Source organism: Leguminivora glycinivorella, chromosome 8, assembly GCF_023078275.1.
Source record: "Leguminivora glycinivorella isolate SPB_JAAS2020 chromosome 8, LegGlyc_1.1, whole genome shotgun sequence".
NCBI classification, from domain to species: domain Eukaryota; kingdom Metazoa; phylum Arthropoda; class Insecta; order Lepidoptera; family Tortricidae; genus Leguminivora; species Leguminivora glycinivorella.
Genome location: NC_062978.1, coordinates 9,437,504 through 9,458,657, shown reverse-complemented (window position 1 = coordinate 9,458,657; position 21,154 = coordinate 9,437,504). Strand labels below are relative to the sequence as shown.

Here is a 21,154-nt window from a genome sequence, read left to right as displayed (position 1 = left end):
CTTTATATGTTAAAACTTGGGGTTTGTGAGGCACTGTTTTTGTTTGAGGAGGCACTGTTTTTGTTTGAGGAGGCACTGTTTTTGTTTGAGAGACACAGTTTTTGTTTGAGGAGGCACTGTTTTTGTTTTATTCAATTTAGCTAAAATAATACTTTTCTGAGTATCAACAGGAGATTTGGTTGAAATTTGATTTAAGTCTGGCATCACCGGAGCACCTGTTCTGCCCACGACGTGTCCTTTGGTTTTAGTCGAAGTACCTCCAAATTCCTCTGACGGCATTTTAGATAATAAAATACCGTCGTTTTCTTTTATAATCGATGTATTTAACTGCGCGACTATAATGTCACCACCTCCTTCGACGGGCAAAGTGATTCCTTTCCTCGTACTGTTGTCTTCTTTTTGTAACAAGTTTTTAGGTGCACTGCTTGTAGTATTGTGGGTCGTTTCGGGTTTAGATACATTTTCATTTACTCCTATAGCTATAGGAATAAACAGTATAAGAAAGCTTAAACGACCGTAAAACATCGTGATAAACAAAAATCCAGTAAACTTTAGGCTAAAAAGTTTTGATTTTAGTATTTTCCATAAATAAATTTACTGCCAGAGTTACGAAGCGTGACGTTTTTTTTTTTTTTTTTTTTTTTTATTATGGCTTTTTCCTTCGTCAAGCCCGCATTCGCACAGGGAACTATCCCGAACCCTAATTTTGGCAAGGAACACCGGAGTACAGACGTGACCTAATCGGAGACGACAGAGTGTAGACGTGGCCCATTTGGTAGCGGAACGGAAGCGGAAGAACCATGGTTTATATGGAATAATTGGCTGTATGTTTCCGTAATGTTTTCCAACATGGCGTCTGGAAGCGTCCCATAGTTTTTGCCAGTCATCTCTCAAATCACGGCGAGCTTTAATCATTAGGTCGGATGCGAGAACCATGCTGTGTGAGTCTGATCCATTGAGGATTGCTTGTTTTGCCCACATATCGGCATCCTCATTACCTTCTATCCCGCAGTGGCCAGGAATCCAGACTAATGTTATCTGTAGGCCTTTTTCGTGACATCTGTGTAATGCTTGTTTCAGATTGAGGATGAATGGGGATAACATTTTCATTTTGAAATGGTTGCCCAATACGGCCTGTAAGCAGCTTTTAGCGTCAGAGAAAATGACAACTTTTGGGATGCTGTGAGACTCTACATATGTCACAGCCTCCATCAATGCAATTGATTCACCGGTAAAGACAGAGGCCTGTGAAGGGCATTTGTAGGATAGAAGGATACGGTATCTGGGTATCCAAATTGCTGCTCCCACACAGCTATTATTGTTCAGTTTTGATGCGTCTGTGTAAATTGGTAAGAAATCTTCCCACTTTTCCAATTCTTTGTTAAATTTTGCATTGGCTCCGGGGTCATTTTTATTAATGTTAAAATTTAAAATTACTTTGGGAGAGTAAATTAAACAGTTATAATCGGTTTCAAAGATTACATTTTTACCTGTGCTATAGAGTAAGGCAGGCAGGTCTTGAATTTTTCGAAAACTAGATATAAACCTAGGTGTATCTTTATGAGACCAATATGCATTTACAGGTATCAAGGCGGAGAGAGCTTGTAGCCGAGGGATGAGCAAGTGATTTGATATGGAGCAAGCCCTCAATACATATTTGTTTGTTGCTTGACTGGACGTGTCAATATCAAATGTGTAAAGATTATATTGTTTGTTGCTCGACTGGACGTGTCGTGTCAGTGTCAGACTGTCAGTGTCACTCTTACTACTGTCACTGTCAGTAATTTTTCCGCAGATTTTCCGCTTTTACTATAACTTCCGCGTTTTCAGCACTAACTCGAATACTTTTAGTGAAATGTACGTCTTTGACATTTGATTTGACAATTGCGACTTTCAAATGACATAATCAAAATAGACCACAAGACAGAGAATAATTTTAAACGATAAATTAGTGAAAATGCTGCTTTAGTGACTTACTGGTCCACGATGAGAACCCGTAGTAATTCTGGAGTTCGTCTGGACTATTACCAAAGGATAGTGCATAAGTTGATTTTGGATCATCAACAGCCAGTTACTGGATTGTTTCCTGCAAGCCCAGACAATGATCATGCCTGGATTAGAGACAATTTGTACTGTATATTGGCGGTATGGGGCCTGTCTATGGCCTTCAAAAAGATTGCAGATCAAGATGAAGACCGTGCCAAAACATATGAGCTAGAACAAAGCTGTGTTAAGTTGATGAGAGGTAAGTAACTTTGTTGCATATGAAATATATTATTATAACTGGTCACATGTATTTTAAGTCTATCATGCTTCTCAAAATGAAGTGAAAAAGCATGTTTATAATATTAGTATGGATAACTGGTCACATGTATTTTAAGTCTTTTTCTCAAAATGAAGTTAGTTAAAATTTTCTTATTAATATAATTTTTGCCAGTAATTTTCCTTATCATTATTTGTTCTCATTTTATGCTAGTCGTTACAAACAGACATAAATTCTACTCTCACAACATATTATATGTATTTATAAAGCAAATATTTAGACATAGATATAAGTGAACTTTAAGTAAATAAATTGATCATTTTAAAGTTTGTTTTTCTTTTCAATATTTGGTCCACAGGTCTTTTAATGGCCATGATGCAACAAAAAGACAAAGTTGAGAAATTCAAAAGTACTCAACACCCTTTAGACTCATTGCATGCCAAGTATTCATCCACTACTGGCCGCAGTGTGGTCAAAGACAATGAGTGGGGTCACTTGCAGGTTGATGCCATCTCCCTCTACCTTTTGATTCTGGCCCAGATGACAGCATCAGGTCTGCAAATTGTGTTTTCATTGGATGAAGTAGCTTTTATTCAGAACCTAGTGTTTTATATTGAGTCAGCTTATTGCACTCCTGACTATGGTATCTGGGAGAGAGGTGATAAAACAAACCATGGGCTGCCAGAATTGAATGCCAGCTCCATTGGCATGGCGAAAGCTGCTCTTGAGGCTATGAATGAGCTAGACCTCTTTGGAGCCCGAGGTGGCCCCTCCAGTGTCATTCATGTACTGGCTGATGAAGCTCAGAAATGCCAAGCTGTATTGCAATCCATGTTGCCCAGAGAATCAAATAGTAAAGAGTTGGATTCTGGATTGCTTTCCATTATAAGCTATCCAGCATTTGCTGTTGACGACCCACAGTTAATAACAAAAACTAGAGAGACCATAGTCAATAAACTACAAGGAAAATATGGGTGTAAAAGATTTCTCAGAGATGGACACAAGACACCAAGAGAAGATCCTAATAGATTGTATTATGAGCCCTGGGAGCTGAGAATGTTTGAGAATATAGAATGTGAATGGCCTCTATTCTTCTGCTACTTGATATTGGATTATTGCTTCCAAGGAGAGAAACAAAATATATCAGATTATATGCAGAAGTTAGAAAATATAATGATAAGGAAAGGGGATGATGGGATAAAGCTGGTGCCAGAGCTTTATGCGGTGCCGGCAGAGAAGGCTAATCTGGAACTGTGCCAACCCGGGAGCCAGGAGCGTATACCGCTGGGCCGCTGTCCTTTTATTTGGGGTCAGTCTTTATATATTTTGGGAAAGCTCTTGCAAGAGGTAAGAGGAAGCGAGTTTTTTCACTTTCAAAATTAGAAGTTTGTTATGTGGAGATTTGGTTTTTTTTTTATATTATAAATGGGCTTACTCTTGGCCATAGACTAGCCAAAAACTATATTAGATTGTAAATTGTAGGAGGGGCCATTGGGGACATTTATTTTGGTTTCTAATTAAATTTATTTCTTACTGCAATGTTTTCTTAAAAATTTTCAATTTATGTAAAAATAATTTTACATGTATATGTTCGCAGGGTTTCCTAGCTGTCGGAGAACTGGACCCACTGAACAGAAGACTGTGTTCAGAGAAGAAGCCCGACGTAGTAGTTCAGATCGTTATCTTAGCTGAGGACAATGAGATTCGGGACAAGTTGATCGAGTATGATCTGCACGTACAGACGATAGCTGAGGTTGCGCCTATTGAAGTACAACCAGCTAGAGTGCTAAGTCATCTTTACACATATTTAGGTAAATTCCTGAAATACATAATAGGCTACTTGCCTTCTAGCCAAATCAGCTTCTTGTTAAGGACTGTCAAAACAAATTTAATCAAATTGATAATATGGAGTTAATATGAAATTGTGTCGAGTGACGTCACGATCAACTGATTTACTTTACAGCTTTCTCCCCGACTCATTAAATAAAAATTGGGTTTAAAAAAAACTAGTGTCTATGTTTTTCTAATAATTATCTGATGCTTTTTTTCGTGTGTAGATTTTTTTTTTTTACTACTGGAAACTTCTCTATTATCATATTGTCCATATTCAATAATGATCCATGTGATCAATTTTTCTGTAGTAAGTCATTATACATTAGCGATCCAGTCAATCCTAGGGTAGCAGTAGTCAGTTGCTAGAAAACTTTTTACTTTTATTTCCAGGTAGAAATAAAAAACTTGGACTGTCCGGAAGAAAATCCCGAGATGTTGGTATACTCAGTACAAGCAAGTTGTACTCGTTGAATGATAGGATATTCGCCTTTACACCACAGGTAATTTTTCTATTAACAATTGATCTCTCTATATTACATAATAACAATCTTTATTTTTTTAGTGTCGGTCTTTGCCTGATGGGGATAGCCAGTTGGAGTATTTTACAGATGGCGCCATATGTAACTTTTCATCTCAAAGATTTAATAAAATATAGACCAAAATAGATACCGAAACCGCAGGCGCCATTTATGCAATCCTCTGACAATTCACCCCATATCCCATAGTCTGACTAAAAAGAGTAGAAATTAAAAAATGGCAACATTATAGTATCATCCTTTTCAAATCAATAAATATGAGAAAACGGGACATCACTAGTGTTGCCACATTTTAATTTCTACTCTTTTTAGCCAGACTGACTGCCAGACTGTAGGTGACTCATAGTCTGATCTAAAAATTTAATTTTTTATATATTTATTTCGATAGTTTTCTGACATGAAACGATTCTACATTGCTTCCGATTATGAGCTGATGGTTGACACACTCAAAGCAGAAATTAACTTCCTGAAGTCTTCTTGGCAAAATCTCCTTGGTCGACCACTTGTTGTTTTGACTTTGAATCAAACATATTTAGGTATCGTTTTGGTTTATTTTAATTTGGATACGCTTGCTGTGAGCCCTGGTATATTTTTTATTTGTTTTTAATAGTTTATATTATAGATTCCCTTAGTTATCAAAAATTTCCATTAGGACCCTAATTTGTTGTATTAAGCTAAAAAGAGTGTTTCATTCTTTTTTACTAACCCATTACATACCTATATTCAACATGTTACTAACAAAAAAGAAGAGGTCCACATGTATTAGGTACCTAGCTACTATACAGTGGAACGACCCCTCGGATCGATCAGCACGACCAATTGTTTATGAAGTCGATCCGCTTCACACTAAAGCCTGGCGTCCACTACTTCCACTAGGCTCGCCGTGTCGTCTCATTAATTCGCCTTCTGCGAATTCCATTCCATTAGCGACGCGTCGAATCGCATTCAAATGTATGAGGACTCGATTCGACGCCGCTCGATTCCGCCTAAGTGGACGCCAGGCTTCAAACCATCCTTAACCCTCGCGTGTCCAGAACTTCGACTACGAGGAGTACTACATGTCTCGCGACACAGCGTTGCTCGCCAGCACGTTCACCGCTAACGTCGCCTTCCTCGGGATGAGCTGGAAGCAGATGCTCGGCCGCCCGACCATCACGCTACTAGCCACGCAGTATTTGTTGGGTAAACTAACAGATGCTATAAAAAGACGCTTTCCACGAAGATCTTCGTACAGAAGCTCGACTGTTACTATCTATATTATACGTGTCCGACACTTGTTAGCCACAGACCAAGAGTACCAAGACGGGTGTAGAACAGGCCTGGCTAGTGGTCGTGTTTGCCGCTCCCGTGTTAGCTTACACGCAAAACGATGCCGCTCTACCTGACACCGTCCTATGAGCTTCAATTGTTCATGCACGCCGCACGTCCTGCCCCGCTGCACGCTGGGCGTGCAGCGTGCACTGAGGCCTTACACTAAGGCGAGTTATGATAATAAAATTGATCGCACACTGGCATCGACAGCCGGCATCATTAACGAAACATCTAATATATAATTATTTATTGCACGCACAATAGAGGTTGGTAGTAACAGATGAGCTTCTGTACGAAAATCCTTGTGGAATGCGTCTTTTCTTTATTACTTAAGCTATATACGAACAATAAATATGTATACTTAAGATATTATATTAAGCAGACCTGTTCTTCTGCGATAAAGTATTGACGATAAACAATAAATACAATAATTATTTTGTACATTGACCCGGTTGTATCTATTGCTTTTGTGCTTAATTGGTGTCACGCAATACTGCAGGCTAATGTCACTCACTACGGGACAGCAGTAGATTTTATGCTCGTGCGAAAGGGATAGGAACAACCGGGTCAATGTACGAAATTATTCGTTTAGCGCTCTTGCTTTAGTCTTAACAGTCACCAGGCCAATAAGCTCTATCTATACCCCTAACAAATTGAGCCTAAGTGCTTATATTCGAAAAAAAAAGTATGCTTTAATATAAACACTCATAGCCGTCCCTGATTTTATCACTTATTGATAACATTGTACTTAATATTTGTATGCATTTGATAGATCCCAACAATATTTAACACATTGCATGCCTGCACGGTGTGTTTATTGCTCAAATGTTAAATGTCCGCCAGATACGTCAACAGAGTGAAAATGTATTCTTCTGTATTCGTAATGGATATGGAAAGGTATAGGAACAACCAATCTATCCTGTCTGCTATGCCAATGATCCTGGGTTCGAATCCCGGGGAGGACATTTATTTGTGCGATGTGCACTTGTTCTTGAGACATGGTGTTTTCTATGTAGGTACGAGTATATAAGTATGTAATTATCTATATAAGTATGTACATCGTCGCCTAGCGCCCATAGTATACAACCTTTGCTTAGTTTGTAGTTGTAAGGTGTCCTCCAATATCTGAAATAACTTACGCTGACGGTATTTCAAAAGTTCAAAATATTCAGTTATAGCTGTCTCATATATTTTTCAATATATTTTCCTATCAAATATGATGGAAAATTATACACTGAACTATGAGAATAAACAGTGTACATTTCACATTTGTATACCTAAATTATTCTCATATAGTCGTCAGCCATATTGATTTTACAAACAATATTATCTATCAAGTATAAAGTTAACCCTACCTTGCTTCTAGCTTTTTATCAAATATTCTATAAATATTTTTATATAATGTTCAATAAAAATTCATTCATATATTACATTTCAGACCAAGGTAGAATCCCTATGGCCATGATTACAACCATGAAGAAGTTGAAGTCAGGGTATATTAATGGTACCCGAGTGACTTTGGGAAATCTGGGAGACTTTTTAAGTACTTCTGCGATCACCAATTTGAGTTTCTTGGGAAGTCAAGAAGACGGTTATCCAGACAGTAAGTACTTATTAATATTACTAACATAAACCGAATACAATGCAAACACACAGAGATAATAAATGTATTCGTTTGACGTCTTTCGTTCGACGACAACAAATTAAATTAGACTTATTGTTGCACACAATGGTGTAAATCCCTCGGTATTTTTTTCTTGTATGCCGGACCTTTTATGTTTAGGTTTTAACCTATATAATTAATTAATGTGTTTTTTTTAAATGTAGAACTCAACCCACAAGTGCAGAGCTACTTGGAAGAGCACCTAATCAAGTCCTTCAGCACCAAGTTGAGCTTCCTTTCGCGACCAGCAGGCGCGAATAACCCGCGAATGCTGAAGCGACGCATGTCAGTGCGTGGGGCCATCAAGAAGACGCGCTCCATCAACGTGGACTGTGAGTTATGTTTCTAAAATAAACATTATCAAAAGTTATGCCCACCGGAAAATAAATGACACGTCTTATCTTCTTCGTAACGTTGCGCCAGATTTTTGTCTCGGTTCAATTTTGCCTTTGTTCCATTCGAAATTGCAACGTTCTAGGCACTGTTTGCGCCTGCCTAGCGACCTTCCAACCCAGCGACGAAACCAGGCCTCAGAGGCCTCACGACGACGTTTTCTTGACCCAAACTTGACTGATGAATATTACATAGGTAAATTTTCTGAAAAATTCATTTGTATGAACAGAGATTAGACACCACGAAAATGTACATAATTTTCATTTTGCCTCCTCGTCAAAACAGAACAAACAAACAAAACAAACAATCAAAAAAGGGTATAAATTACACAGAAAATTGTATCTTTTTCGATTTTTAAACAGTATGCAAATATTTTACAAATGGTATACAAAATACAATTATAAAATTTGACTTGTGCGCGACAGTTTACATTATACAATATATATAGGTATATTATATTAGACATTTAACTATTTGTCATTCTGTTTTCTGTATAACTCATAAACTCGTGTACGGAACTATTTGTTAGACTGTGCACTCATTCTGAAACACTCTTCCAGCGGAGACACTCGGCATGGAGGGGGAGAACGTGGGCCCGCAGCTTGAGAGAAAGTCATCTTGGCTCGAGGTGGATCCGCACTACGGCCGCAGCCCATCGCCTGACGACGCCAGGAGGAAATCTATCACCAAGTATGTCTTGCAACAACTGTCAACAAACGCATCTCGATTTGTTTTGTTCCCTAGTTGTATAGATGGCAGCGCCATCTCTCTCGCTATATTGTAATCCTGCAAAGGATTCATATAGGAGGTGCAAGCACTAATTGCTCGCCCTTAAACGCATCTCGAGTCACACTCATAAGTAAAGTCCACCCAAAAAAAGCATTAAACTTGGTAGCCCACATCCCTCTGTTGTGGGTTAACACAGTGCTTCGGTGAGAAAACGAGTTACCTACTGCGATCATTTGCTCGCACGCCGGAATGTTCGCGTGTCCGCTATCGAATCTAAGGAAGGACTGCTTAGACAGTTGAATCTGAATATAGCCATTACTATCCGCGGCATTACTATCCCCGGCATTACCAAATACTTCACAAGTCAAGAAATGGATCATGTTCCATTCTATCTTCATATACGTAATAATACGACTTCTATTCTAGGGGCACGTCTACTACTGGATTAGGCGTTGGCTCGATCACACCAACGGAAGTCGTCAAAGAAAAATTACCCACTCCACCCAAAGAACAAGGTTAGTGGAACATCCTTCTTGCTTCGACCTATGCTTAGACAATTTAGACATGTCATGGTCACTGTTTCAACGTTCAGATTTGACAGGCAGCGTACGAGTGCTACGAGGGATTAACTTGCGTGGATTTAGTCACTCTCGCGACAAATTTCGAAGAGTCTAGGTCTTGAACTGTTCATTTTTAAGCACTAATAAATAAGTGCATGAGTGACGAGAGGTCGGGTCGAGCTGGTTAGTACTTGAAAATGGGCCCATACTCCCCTTTTTTGATCCTTCTGATACCTAAAATACTATTTCAGGACCCATAAACAAGAACATCCCGGTGATCGTCCGCAACCGTACCGCATCGGAGTCGCAGGGCGTGTCGTACGCGGAGCAGGAGACCGACGAGCTGCTGGCGATGCTCCGCGAGACCGAGAGCCTGGACGAGCAGGGCGACATCCTGCAGTACTTGGTCGACACGCACGGGCTCGACTTCAACTCCGGTCAGTAGCAATGTGTACAGTTACATGAGCGTGTCGTACGGGAGCAGAGACCGACGAGCTGCTGGCGATGCTCCGCGAGACCGAGAGCCTGGACGAGCAGGGCGACATCCTGCAGTACTTGGTCGACACGCACGGGCTCGACTTCAACTCCGGTGAGTAGCAATGTGTACAGTTACATGAGCGTGTCGTACGGGAGCAGAGACCGACGAGCTGCTGGCGATGCTCCGCGAGACCGAGAGCCTGGACGAGCAGGGCGACATCCTGCAGTTCTTGGTCGACACGCACGGGCTCGACTTCAACTCCGGTCAGTAGCAATGTGTACAGTTACATGAGCGTGTCGTACGGGAGCAGAGACCGACGAGCTGCTGGCGATGCTCCGCGAGACCGAGAGCCTGGACGAGCAGGGCGACATCCTGCAGTTCTTGGTCGACACGCACGGGCTCGACTTCAACTCCGGTCAGTAGCAATGTGTACAGTTACATGAGCGTGTCGTACGGGAGCAGAGACCGACGAGCTGCTGGCGATGCTCCGCGAGACCGAGAGCCTGGACGAGCAGGGCGACATCCTGCAGTACTTGGTCGACACGCACGGGCTCGACTTCAACTCCGGTCAGTAGCAATGTGTACAGTTACATGAGCGTGTCGTACGGGAGCAGAGACCGACGAGCTGCTGGCGATGCTCCGCGAGACCGAGAGCCTGGACGAGCAGGGCGACATCCTGCAGTACTTGGTCGACACGCACGGGCTCGACTTCAACTCCGGTCAGTAGCAATGTGTACAGTTACATGAGCGTGTCGTACGCGGAGCAGGAGACCGACGAGCTGCTGGCGATGCTCCGCGAGACCAAGAGCCTGGACGAGCAGGGCGACATCCTGCAGTACTTGGTCGACACGCACGGGCTCGACTTCAACTCCGGTCAGTAGCAATGTGTACAGTTACATGAGCGTGTCGTACGGGAGCAGAGACCGACGAGCTGCTGGCGATGCTCCGCGAGACCGAGAGCCTGGACGAGCAGGGCGACATCCTGCAGTACTTGGTCGACACGCACGGGCTCGACTTCAACTCCGGTCAGTAGCAATGTGTACAGTTACATGAGCGTGTCGTACGCGGAGCAGGAGACCGACGAGCTGCTGGCGATGCTCCGCGAGACCGAGAGCCTGGACGAGCAGGGCGACATCCTGCAGTACTTGGTCGACACGCACGGGCTCGACTTCAACACCGGTCAGTAGCAATGTGTACAGTTACATGAGCGTGTCGTACGGGAGCAGAGACCGACGAGCTGCTGGCGACGCTCCGCGAGACCGAGAGCCTGGACGAGTAGGGCGACATCCTGCAGTACTTGGTCGACACGCACGGGCTCGACTTCAACTCCGGTCAGTAGCAATGTGTACAGTTACATGAGCGTGTCGTACGGGAGCAGAGACCGACGAGCTGCTGGCGATGCTCCGCGAGACCGAGAGCCTGGACGAGCAGGGCGACATCCTGCAGTACTTAGTCGACACGCACGGGCTCGACTTCAACTCCGGTCAGTAGCAATGTGTACAGTTACATGAGCGTGTCGTACGCGGAGCAGAGACCGACGAGCTGCTGGCGATGCTCCGCGAGACCGAGAGCCTGGACGAGCAGGGCGACATCCTGCAGTACTTGGTCGACACGCACGGGCTCGACTTCAACTCGGGTGAGTAGCAATGTGTACAGTTACATGAGCGTGTCGTACGGGAGCAGAGACCGACGAGCTGCTGGCGATGCTCCGCGAGACCGAGAGCCTGGACGAGCAGGGCGACATCCTGCAGTACTTGGTCGACACGCACGGGCTCGACTTCAACACCGGTCAGTAGCAATGTGTACAGCTACATGAGTGTGTCGTACGGGAGCAGAGACCGACGAGCTGCTGGCGATGCTCCGCGAGACCGAGAGCCTGGACGAGCAGGGCGACATCCTGCAGTACTTGGTCGACACGCACGGGCTCGACTTCAACACCGGTACTGGATTATATGAGGAAATTATTCACGATGGATCTAAATGTCTTAGGGCTGTTTTTATAGTCAAATGTTTGTGGCTAAATGCCCAAATCAAGCAGCAAAAGATAAATTTTTTGCGTACCTTCACGTGTCAATTTTGAGCCGATTTTTATGGGTCTGCGCTAGGGCCTATAGACTATATTGCTTATTAGACTGAACTGAATAGTTATCAACTAGCCACAAAAGACTAAATAAGTTAATCATGTTTTCTCTGCTGTATTTCTCTCACGACTAACTTCACATCTACAACTAACTAAAAATCTAATACATGCAATTTGTTTCAGGCATGACAGAAAATGGCAAAGCAGTAACAGTGAAAGACCTCCTCAAAGCCCTCTACGAAAAGGCATGCACGCAGAAGCTATGGGGCCTCGTGCGACACACAGCCGGCATGCTTGGCAAGAGGGTTGAAGATCTGGCCAAGGCAGTAACTGATCTGCTGGTGCGGCAGAAACAGATCACCGTCGGCATGCCGCCAAATAATGAGCACACTATCACTGCTCCACTGCCTGAGAACGAGCTGAGACAGCTGATACACTTGGTAAGTCTGATCATATAGTATAGTATAGCTGGGCTGGTATTGTTGGCAAGAGGGGTGAGGACCTGGCTAAAGCAGTATCTGATCTACTGGTGCGGCAGAAACAGATGACTGTCGGCATGCCGCCGAATAATGAGCACACTATCACTGCTCCACTGCCTGAGAACGAGCTGAGACAGCTGATACACTTGGTGAGTCTGATCATATAGTAGCAAGGCTGGTATGTTTGGCAAGAGGGGTGAGGACCTGGCTAAAGCAGTATCTGATCTGCTGGTGCGGCAGAAACAGATGACCTTCGGCATGCCGCCGAATAATGAGCACACTATCACTGCACCCCTGCCTGAGAACGAACTGAGACAGCTGATACACTTGATAACTCTAATCATATAGTATAGTATAGCTCAGCTGGTATGCTTGGCAAGGGGGTTGAGGACCTGACAAGGCAGTAACTGGCCTGCTTGTGCGGCAGAAACAGATCACCGTGGGCATGCCGCCGAATAACGAACATACTACATATAAACAGCTCCGCTGCCTAAGAACGAACTGAGGCAGCATATTGTGCATAAATCTGGTGAGTCCAAACGCGCGCGTTGACCAACGACGACACACCACCAAATGTTTGAAATAATTCTACGATGGGTAAATACGATAAGCGATAACGTATTTTAGAATTGTTTCTCTTATAATGTAGTAGCCATTAACCGATTATACCACTAGATGTCGCGAGTGTCATGACTAAAGTTTCTTGATCAGCTATTGGTAATTAATCTCTAAATATTAAAAGCGGAAAGAGTTGTAAACAAATACATATTTTCCTATGTAAAAGTGCTTTAAAATAAATTGTTTTGTATTTTAAATATTCCACTGTTTTTTACACGCAGACATTTCGCAATGAGAAGAATGATCACGAACACAAGAAGGTAACTTTTTGGTAGTTAGATTTTCTCTTGAGTTTCGTTTCTTTTTATTATAAGAGAAATCATTTAGAACAGAAGAAAATAATGGTTTGTGTAGTTAGGTTCGACATATAAATTGAATAATGCTATAAACTAGACGTTTATATATAGACACGCAAAATGTTCTGCATCCGAAACATGTCAATGTCACGCTCATTGAGACTACCGATGGCCAAAAACGTTAGTCGTTTACTGTATTTTTTTTTACGATCACGAAAGCACACATCTTCTTGAATAAAACTATACCACATTGGGCCAATGTTTATTATGCCGAGACGCAGGCCAAGTAATTTATATGCATCGCAGGGCAGAGCAGATAATTATTTATTAGCTAAAGCTTTCAGCCTTTAGCTACTAGTAAAAACGCTACGGCTCTGGCACGTAGGGTAATCTTGACTGCGGGATATGTCAACTAATAAAAATCTTCCACGTTCTACTGACTCAAACTTCGCAGTTTACGAACATACGCGTGCATGATTTTATTCTTAGACTTTACACCTCATTTCCCATCATAGTTCTTTTATGCATATTCATTAACAAGTTGTTTGCCAGGCATACGGCGACGACGAGAGTACAGCGATGCTGACACAAGAACTCCTTGTCTACTTAGCCATGTTTATAAGGACCGAGCCGCAACTGTTTCTGGAGATGCTTAGACTGCGCGTCGGATTGATTATCCAGGTACCTATGGAACCTTTTTTGTGTAAATTAATCAATCTGGGGCCACGGTAGTGCCCCCGCCAAGTCCAGCAAAAAGAGGCACGGCCGTATCATCCTTTTCTCGAAGCAATTCAGACTATTTTCAACCCTCATTTATTTCAGAATCTTTACATTCCATAGCATGGTTAGTAACAGTAAAGTAGGAACAAAATTTGGTCATGACTTTTTAATGCGTTGCTCGATAGCGTCACGGAAATTATGTGTAATATTTAGTTAGAAATAACCGTTTAAAAGCACTGTTTACATTTACGCTATCGAGAAAAGTCTTAAAAACTCATGGTAGCCAACACAAGTGACTGTAAAATGGGGTCTTTATTAACTAACAAAAATTAGGAGGAGTGTATTGGAATCGCAGTTCACTAGTTGCCGTGGACTTGATAATTCAGCACTGTCGCGCCTCGCTCGAGGCAATGAATTGTTCCACTTTTAATTGAAAACTATCTCGTGTAAAGGTGATGGCCACAGAACTATCCAGAACGTTATCGTGCGACGGCGAGGAGGCCTCGGAGCACCTTCTCAACCTGTCTCCGTTCGAAATGAAGAACTTGCTGTACCATATTTTGAGCGGAAAGGAGTTTGCCATCAATAGTGGTAAGTGCCAATAGAAACGTTAGTACAGTCACCGGCATAAATAAGTGATGATTTCTGTACCTTGTCACTTTAACGTCGAGTTTGAAATGTCATACGAAATTGTCAAACGATTAAAAGCGACAAGGTACGAAAAGCATCACTTATTTATGCCGGTCACTGTACTAAGCTCGGCCACACATGCACGTTTTGAGAGCGTAGGCGGAGCGTTAGCGAAGCGCAATGATAGCGGTGCGCCGGACGAACGCTGGCGTTGCACTCAGCGGACGCCGGCGGGAATGCACGCGGATTGCGAGCGGAATGCGCGCGCTAACGCTACGCTATCAAAACGCTTTATGTGTGGCGGAGACTTTAGATTATCTGCCTATATGGGAATATTCTGGGACCTACTTCATAATGAAATAATAACATTAGTAATTTTGTATGTAATCTTTAATAGTAGCTGTTCGCTTGTATTTTATAACGCAATAGGTGGTCAAAAGTAGAGAGCCAATGCGCAGAACTCTGGAGTTGGTGTTCATAGGCTACGGTCACTGCTTACCATCAGACCGTAAGCTTATTTGCCATGCCTAGAAAAATTAATTAAATTGGAATTAGACTTTTATCAATATTTTAGAGGTTTATGTATAATACTTAATACCTACTTACTAACACCTAATTCAAATACTATACAACTAGGGAAAAATGCCATCAAATAATTTGATTTGTGTTAAATGATTTGATGGCAGCACCATCTCTCTCGCTATACCGTAATCCTGTAAAGGATTCATATAGGAGGTGCAAGCACGAATTGCTCGCCCTTAGAGTTGGCCAAAAGGCGCCTAGCCTTATCAGAGATAACATACACTAGAGAAATTTCGTCGGGTACCACGGCGGGCGGGTGGTCTAGTGGTGTAATAACGTTAGCCATATAAGCTGAAGACTCGTGTTCGTTTTCCGGCTCGGCCACCAGTGGGCCTTGTCGTTTTTTCTTTCGTGTATGATATTTCAATTCAAATACTAAACTTATTAATATTACACCTACTTAAAGTTATATGGGGTAAAAGGAAATTCCATACAATTCTTACTCCATAAGTAATAATCCACTTTCCTATATGTATATGTATGTGTACCATATCTACAAATATATATTTCCCTTCCAGCAAATTCTCTGTGTGTAATAAAGGAGAAGTTCGCTAAGAGTAAAGGCGAGTTCTTGTGCACTATAGCATTTTGCTTTTGTATATGTGGAGTGTACAACCCCTTTGTCATAAAACTTTTGATATCGACGTTGTTTGTGTATGTATATGTATTTGTGACGTCATTGTTGCAGTTTTACGTGAAATTGGTTCCTTTTCATGTACATTTTAGCTTCATTCTTTTTATGGCAGCCAATAGCAGAAGTGACTAAGCGGTCCATTGTTTGTACCTTGTATTTTGTATATCAATAAACACTGAACGATAAAAAAGTGAATCAATACTATGCGATTTTTGGCCAGATTCCAAAGTGTCTTAAATAAAGAAAATCGCACGAATGTGTTATGCTATGTAGATCTGTCGGTCTCAGTACAAAAGTCTAAGGTCGACTGAAGTGTATGTACGACCGTCTTTGACAAAATGCAATAAAATTCTTCACATCGTTCAAATTTGTTTAGAAACTTGTACCTGTTGTATAATGCTATAAGGTCATATTGACACATCGCCCGCTTAGCATTTCTACTGTTGATTCTATATATTCCTTACTAAACCTCTGTCATGGATACAACTCCTTATACTTTAATATAGATCAGATAAAACTAGAACATGTTTAGTTTATAGAAGAAACGGAATTGATGTAATTTGTGATATCTGTTACGTACCATTGTTTGTTTAGATTGTATCTAATAAGTATTTCTTAGAATAGAACGAAAATAATCAGACAAAAATTACAAGTTTTAACCCTTACCTAACTGATTTTCAGAACAATGCTAACTAGTTCTTTATATTTTTATTTTATTTTAGTGGGTCGTGGAAACTTCTCAATCGTGAGCAACAAGTCGCACCGGTACGGCAAGAAATCGCAGATAATCTTGGAGTCGGGACAATCGCTGCAGGGCAACATTGAGGACAGTATGTACCTACTCGTATACTATGTAATAACGACCACATATTTGACATCTATCACAGAATATATGTATAATAGTACAATTACAGAAGGCTCACTCCTTTGATGTTCACAAAATGCCGCCATTCCAAATTCTTACCTACATTAACAAAGGGACCGCACGCGACCAGCCAACATTGAATTCTATTGCGCCGCGCAAAGGTCGTCACCACTGAATGGGCCGCAACTCGCGGCCGCCGGCATATACTTGTAGCACGGCGATAGACTCGCGGATTGAGCCGCCCCTGCCTCTATACCGATATTTATTATTAATCTGGGCGACCGAGCTTCGCTCGGTTCTATTTTAATATATCACGTCTTTAGATAAAAAAAACTCTTATAAATACAAAAACAAAAAAAAAAGACAAAAAACAAAAACTTAATTTCTGACCGGGATTCGAAACCCTGACACCTACGATCTATCTGCGTACATTAGACCGACCTCGTGCGACTGAGCTAAGCGGAATCGATGCGCGCGCGGCGAAATTAAGGACCATATTTTACGTTTACAAATGCGAAAGAAAAACTCATGAAAACTCGAAAATTCGCGTTTTCCGGGATCTAAGGCTACGCTAGATCGATTTTTCACCCCCGAAAACCCCCACAAAACAAATTTCAGCGAAATCGTTAGAGCGGTTTCCGAGATCGTCGGTATATATAAATAAATAAATAAATAAATATACAAGAATTGCTCGTTTAATAGTATAAGATTATTATTTATTATGATACACTAGCAGCTCTTCGAGCTGATGCGTGTATATCACTGCACTTGTGTTTATTTTGCACTTTTCAAAGTTTTTTTTTTAAGATTTTTCCAGTTCGTTAGGAAGAAAGGAATAGTGGGTCTAACTCGCTGTTTCTGGTGAGATTCGAACTTGCGTCTCTTTAATACCAGTCCTCTACCAACCGAGTTATCAACAGTATCAGCGAATACTTCCACATTTTTTTGCGCCTTAAGCTCCGGTTTCCTAGGAGAGCGGTGCCGTCATATAGCGGACGTCTCCATGCTCCATCAATATATTTTTATGAAAACGGCCGCTATTAAGGGACCGCTTTCCTAGGGACACATTCTAGGACATCTACCGTCAAAAGAGTACGCATATTTTTTGTTGAAAGTAAAAAGTAATACATGTCAATATTTTCCAGTCGCGCCGATAGCGGAGCCGGACCGCCAGGGGCAGTGGCTGCGCCGGCGCCGGCTGGACGGCGCGCTCAACCGCGTGCCCAGTGACTTCTATCAACGAGTGTGGGGAGTGCTCGAAAAGGTATACCACTACCACTTTTATGAAAACTTTCTCCCCCCGTTTGAAACTATTCTCTTTAAAATCGAGGTTCCGCTCTCGACTGTTTCCTCCTTCAAAACTTAATCAATGGAACGAAATTTGAGAATCTGAATAACAACGAAATAATCTGTGTCGGAGCGTTTAGTTTTTTTGGCTAATTGGTACCAATCTTGAGTATCACACCTTTTTTACGCCATAATCAAATGTCGTTTTTTGGAAAATTTTGATTGGCTCTAGCTTCTTTAAAAATCAAAATATCAAAAAAATCAAAACGGTCCGACACAGATAAAAATAATAATAATGTGTTGAAAATATCATTGCTCTATCTTCAAAAACCAGGGAGGAAATAGTCGAGAGCATTTGTATGGAGAATTGACCCCTCCTGTATCGTCTTAATGCTGTATCTTAGAAGGTATCCAAAACCTTGTTTTAAACGTAACATTTCTCTCCCCAGTGTCAAGGTCTCATCATCCAAGGCAAAGTGCTGCAACCGAATCTGACCCAAGAAATGACGTCCGGCGAATTAAAGTTCGCGCTCGCCGTAGAAACGGTGCTGAACTCCATACCCCAGCCGGAGTACCGTCAACTCGTGGTGGAAGCGCTTATGGTGTTGACCCTCGTGGTGGAGTATAAGGCGGTGGGGCACCTGGGCGGGCCCATTACGGTGGAGCATCTGGTGCACAAGGCTAATCAGATATTTTTGGAAGACCAGGTGAGGATATTTTGTTGTTCCGACTTGGTAACTAAGAGAAAATGACAACGAAAGGTAACTTATGGTGGAATCGCTTATGGTGTTGACACATTTTTATGTTTCATGAGCAATAAAGCAGTTCCCATCTAAAATTGAGGTAGAAAGGTTCCTTTTTCAGATGAATCGTGACCTTTCTTGATGTAAAGCCTGTCATTCATATGTGAGAGAGAGAAAAAACATATCATCTTCTCGCTCTCACGTACGGACTAATAGGGTGGCGCCATCTGTCATTAACCTTTGAGTGTGCCTCTTCATTAGGTCACCTTAATCGTTCAATAGAAAATTTGTATTTCGCGTCTGTTATTTACTGACAAAGTTGACAGCCTACCCATGTGTTCTGACAAAATGCCGATTTTAACTTCAGATGCGATGCAACGGCGACGCGACCCTCTGCTGCGCGAAGTCGGACGGCGGGTGCTTGGGCGGCGCGCTGCTGTGCGGCGGCGCGGCGGGCGTGTGCCAGCACCTGTACGACTCGGCGCCCAGCGGCTCCTACGGCACCATGACCTACCTGGCGCGCGCCGTCGCCGCGCTGCTGGCCGACCGCCTGCCGAGGGACGAGCCTGTCGAGTGCGCCATTACATAGGCGATGTCAGTATAACCAACACTGTATTCGACGCCCACTACACCTTCAAATGCGATGCGACACTCTTCTGCGCGAAAGCTGAGAGCGACGGGCATGTGCCAGCATCTGTACAGCATCATAACCAATCTGGCACGTGGCACGCGCCGTCGCCGCGCTACTCACTGACCGCCTGTCGAGTGCGCCATTACGGCTCAGCCACGACATTGGTCTAAGCGCGACAGAGGTGAGCGGCGCCCATACATTGGAGCGAGACACAGCGATGGGAATTTTCATTCGCACGTATGGCTGCCGCTCACCGCTGTCGCGCTTAGACCGATGTCGTGGCTGGGCCGTTATATAGTTGATGTAGGTACTGCCTGTCGCGGGACTGTCGAGTGCGCCATTATATACATAAGCGATGCCGACCGCGTGCCGCAAGTCGCGTTTGTCGAGTGTGCCAACCGATCGTTGAGCGATCTGCAAATATCTCATGAAATGCTTTATATTGTATCGTAGCCACCTTGATCGAATATGTGAAGGACGAGAATATAGGTAACTACTTGTCACATCTCGTGCTCGTAAATTGACATTTAAGCGTTTCAACTATGGAGTTTAGAAACTTCTACACTCCATAATGTTGTTATTCTTATTATGTAGAACTCCTAGAACATAAATTAATATCCTTATTGTCCTAACAATAAAGTTCAAAACATGTGGTGCAATTGCAATATTACTAAATAATAAATTGCTATGCTGAACGCTATTAGTGGCAACACAATTTTTAACATTAGGTATAAATGCTTAAGTTTCTCCCTACAACTCTTATGTTTTATATTTAAAAAGAAATCTTACAAGTTTAAGATTTTTTGTTGCCATAAGCTAAATCCAGAAAAAGAGAATCAAAATCCTATTACAGATAACATATTCCCAACTCATTTATTGAATATATTTTTGTAAGAATGTTTTATTTACATTGTCTTATTAAATACTAGCTTTTACCCGCGGCTTCGCCCGCGTAATAAAAGTATTCATTAAGATTTTCATTTGGATCCTTAGGTTTCTCTGTAGGTATATTTATCTGCGATTATTTCGATTGCACATAATACTTTTGCTTGCAATGATTGTAGAAATATTACACATCGACCACAGCGTAGGTAATTCTATATACGCTGAGGAAACCTTTATAAACATCCCACATAGCCCGTATTTCGACACTATGATCGGTGGGTAAAAAGTACTTTTTTCTATTATCCCTTAAAATTTTTTACATTTTGCTTATACTTATCGCAAACGTAATCTTCAAGCAAGCAAACAACGATCGTCTTAGAGCACATTGATTGTAGGAGACCGCCGACCGATTATCCGTATCCCTCTAACGATACCCATATTATCCGTATCCGTATCCGTATCGCTATCGCTATCGCTATCGCTATCGCTATCGCTATCGCTATCGCTATCCCTATCGCTATCCCTATCGCTATCCCTATCGCTATCCCTATCGCTATCCCTATCGCTATCCCTATCCCTATCCCTATCCCAAACCCTATCCCTATCCCTATCCCTATCCGTTATCAAGATGTTCAATGATTTCTTATCAAGTGCTAAAATATAAAGTTTCATGGTTTTATCTTTTAAAATTAAGAAATCCCATACAAACTTTCAACCTCTTTTTCAACCCCTTCATCCCTTTTTTTCGAAATAAAAAGTAGCCTATGTTCTGTCTCAGGGTCTAAAGATTGTCTGTTCCAAATTTCATCAAAATCGGTTGCGTGGTTTAAGCGGGAAAGCGTAACAGACAGACAGACAGAGTTACTTTCGCATTTATAATATTAGTATGGATAGTATGGATTAGTATGGATGTCTCATGAATTCTCAATGGGGATTTG

The 21,154-nt window shown here is 42.1% G+C and overlaps 1 protein-coding gene across 6 annotated transcripts; it reads left to right on the top strand.

Annotated features, from left to right (window-relative positions):
• Positions 1–1,736: 1,736 nt before the first annotated feature.
• Positions 1,737–20,250, top strand: LOC125228617 (probable phosphorylase b kinase regulatory subunit alpha). Of its 6 annotated transcripts, none has more exons than XM_048133261.1 (19): positions 1,737–2,245; positions 2,622–3,610; positions 3,861–4,074; positions 4,487–4,596; positions 5,021–5,168; positions 7,382–7,546; positions 7,771–7,938; positions 8,560–8,689; positions 9,155–9,243; positions 9,540–9,725; positions 12,030–12,286; positions 13,165–13,203; positions 13,792–13,920; positions 14,412–14,550; positions 15,690–15,734; positions 16,528–16,635; positions 17,816–17,934; positions 18,407–18,664; positions 19,068–20,250. In XM_048133261.1, the coding sequence occupies exons 1-19, from the start codon at positions 1,987–1,989 to the stop codon at positions 19,287–19,289; spliced, it is 3,774 nt and encodes a 1,257-aa protein (XP_047989218.1). In that variant the 5' UTR covers positions 1,737–1,986; the 3' UTR covers positions 19,290–20,250. The 6 variants fall into 6 exon arrangements, with proteins under 6 accessions (XP_047989218.1, XP_047989217.1, XP_047989219.1 ...); XM_048133260.1 differs by lacking the exon at positions 5,021–5,168 and adding an exon at positions 5,667–5,814 and having other exon boundaries at positions 1,738–2,245; XM_048133262.1 differs by lacking the exons at positions 5,021–5,168; positions 13,165–13,203 and adding an exon at positions 5,667–5,814 and having other exon boundaries at positions 1,739–2,245.
• Positions 20,251–21,154: the final 904 nt, after the last annotated feature.

Excerpts from the sequence above, each read along its gene's own strand:
- LOC125228617 (XM_048133261.1), top strand. The coding sequence starts at position 1,987 with ATGAGAACCCGTAGTAATTCTGGAGTTCGTCTGGACTATTACCAAAGG. Across the intron at positions 8,690-9,154 it reads AGGAGGAAATCTATCACCAA|GGGCACGTCTACTACTGGAT; the intron begins GTATGTCTTGCA and ends CTTCTATTCTAG. Across the intron at positions 17,935-18,406 it reads TGTGGGGAGTGCTCGAAAAG|TGTCAAGGTCTCATCATCCA; the intron begins GTATACCACTAC and ends TTCTCTCCCCAG.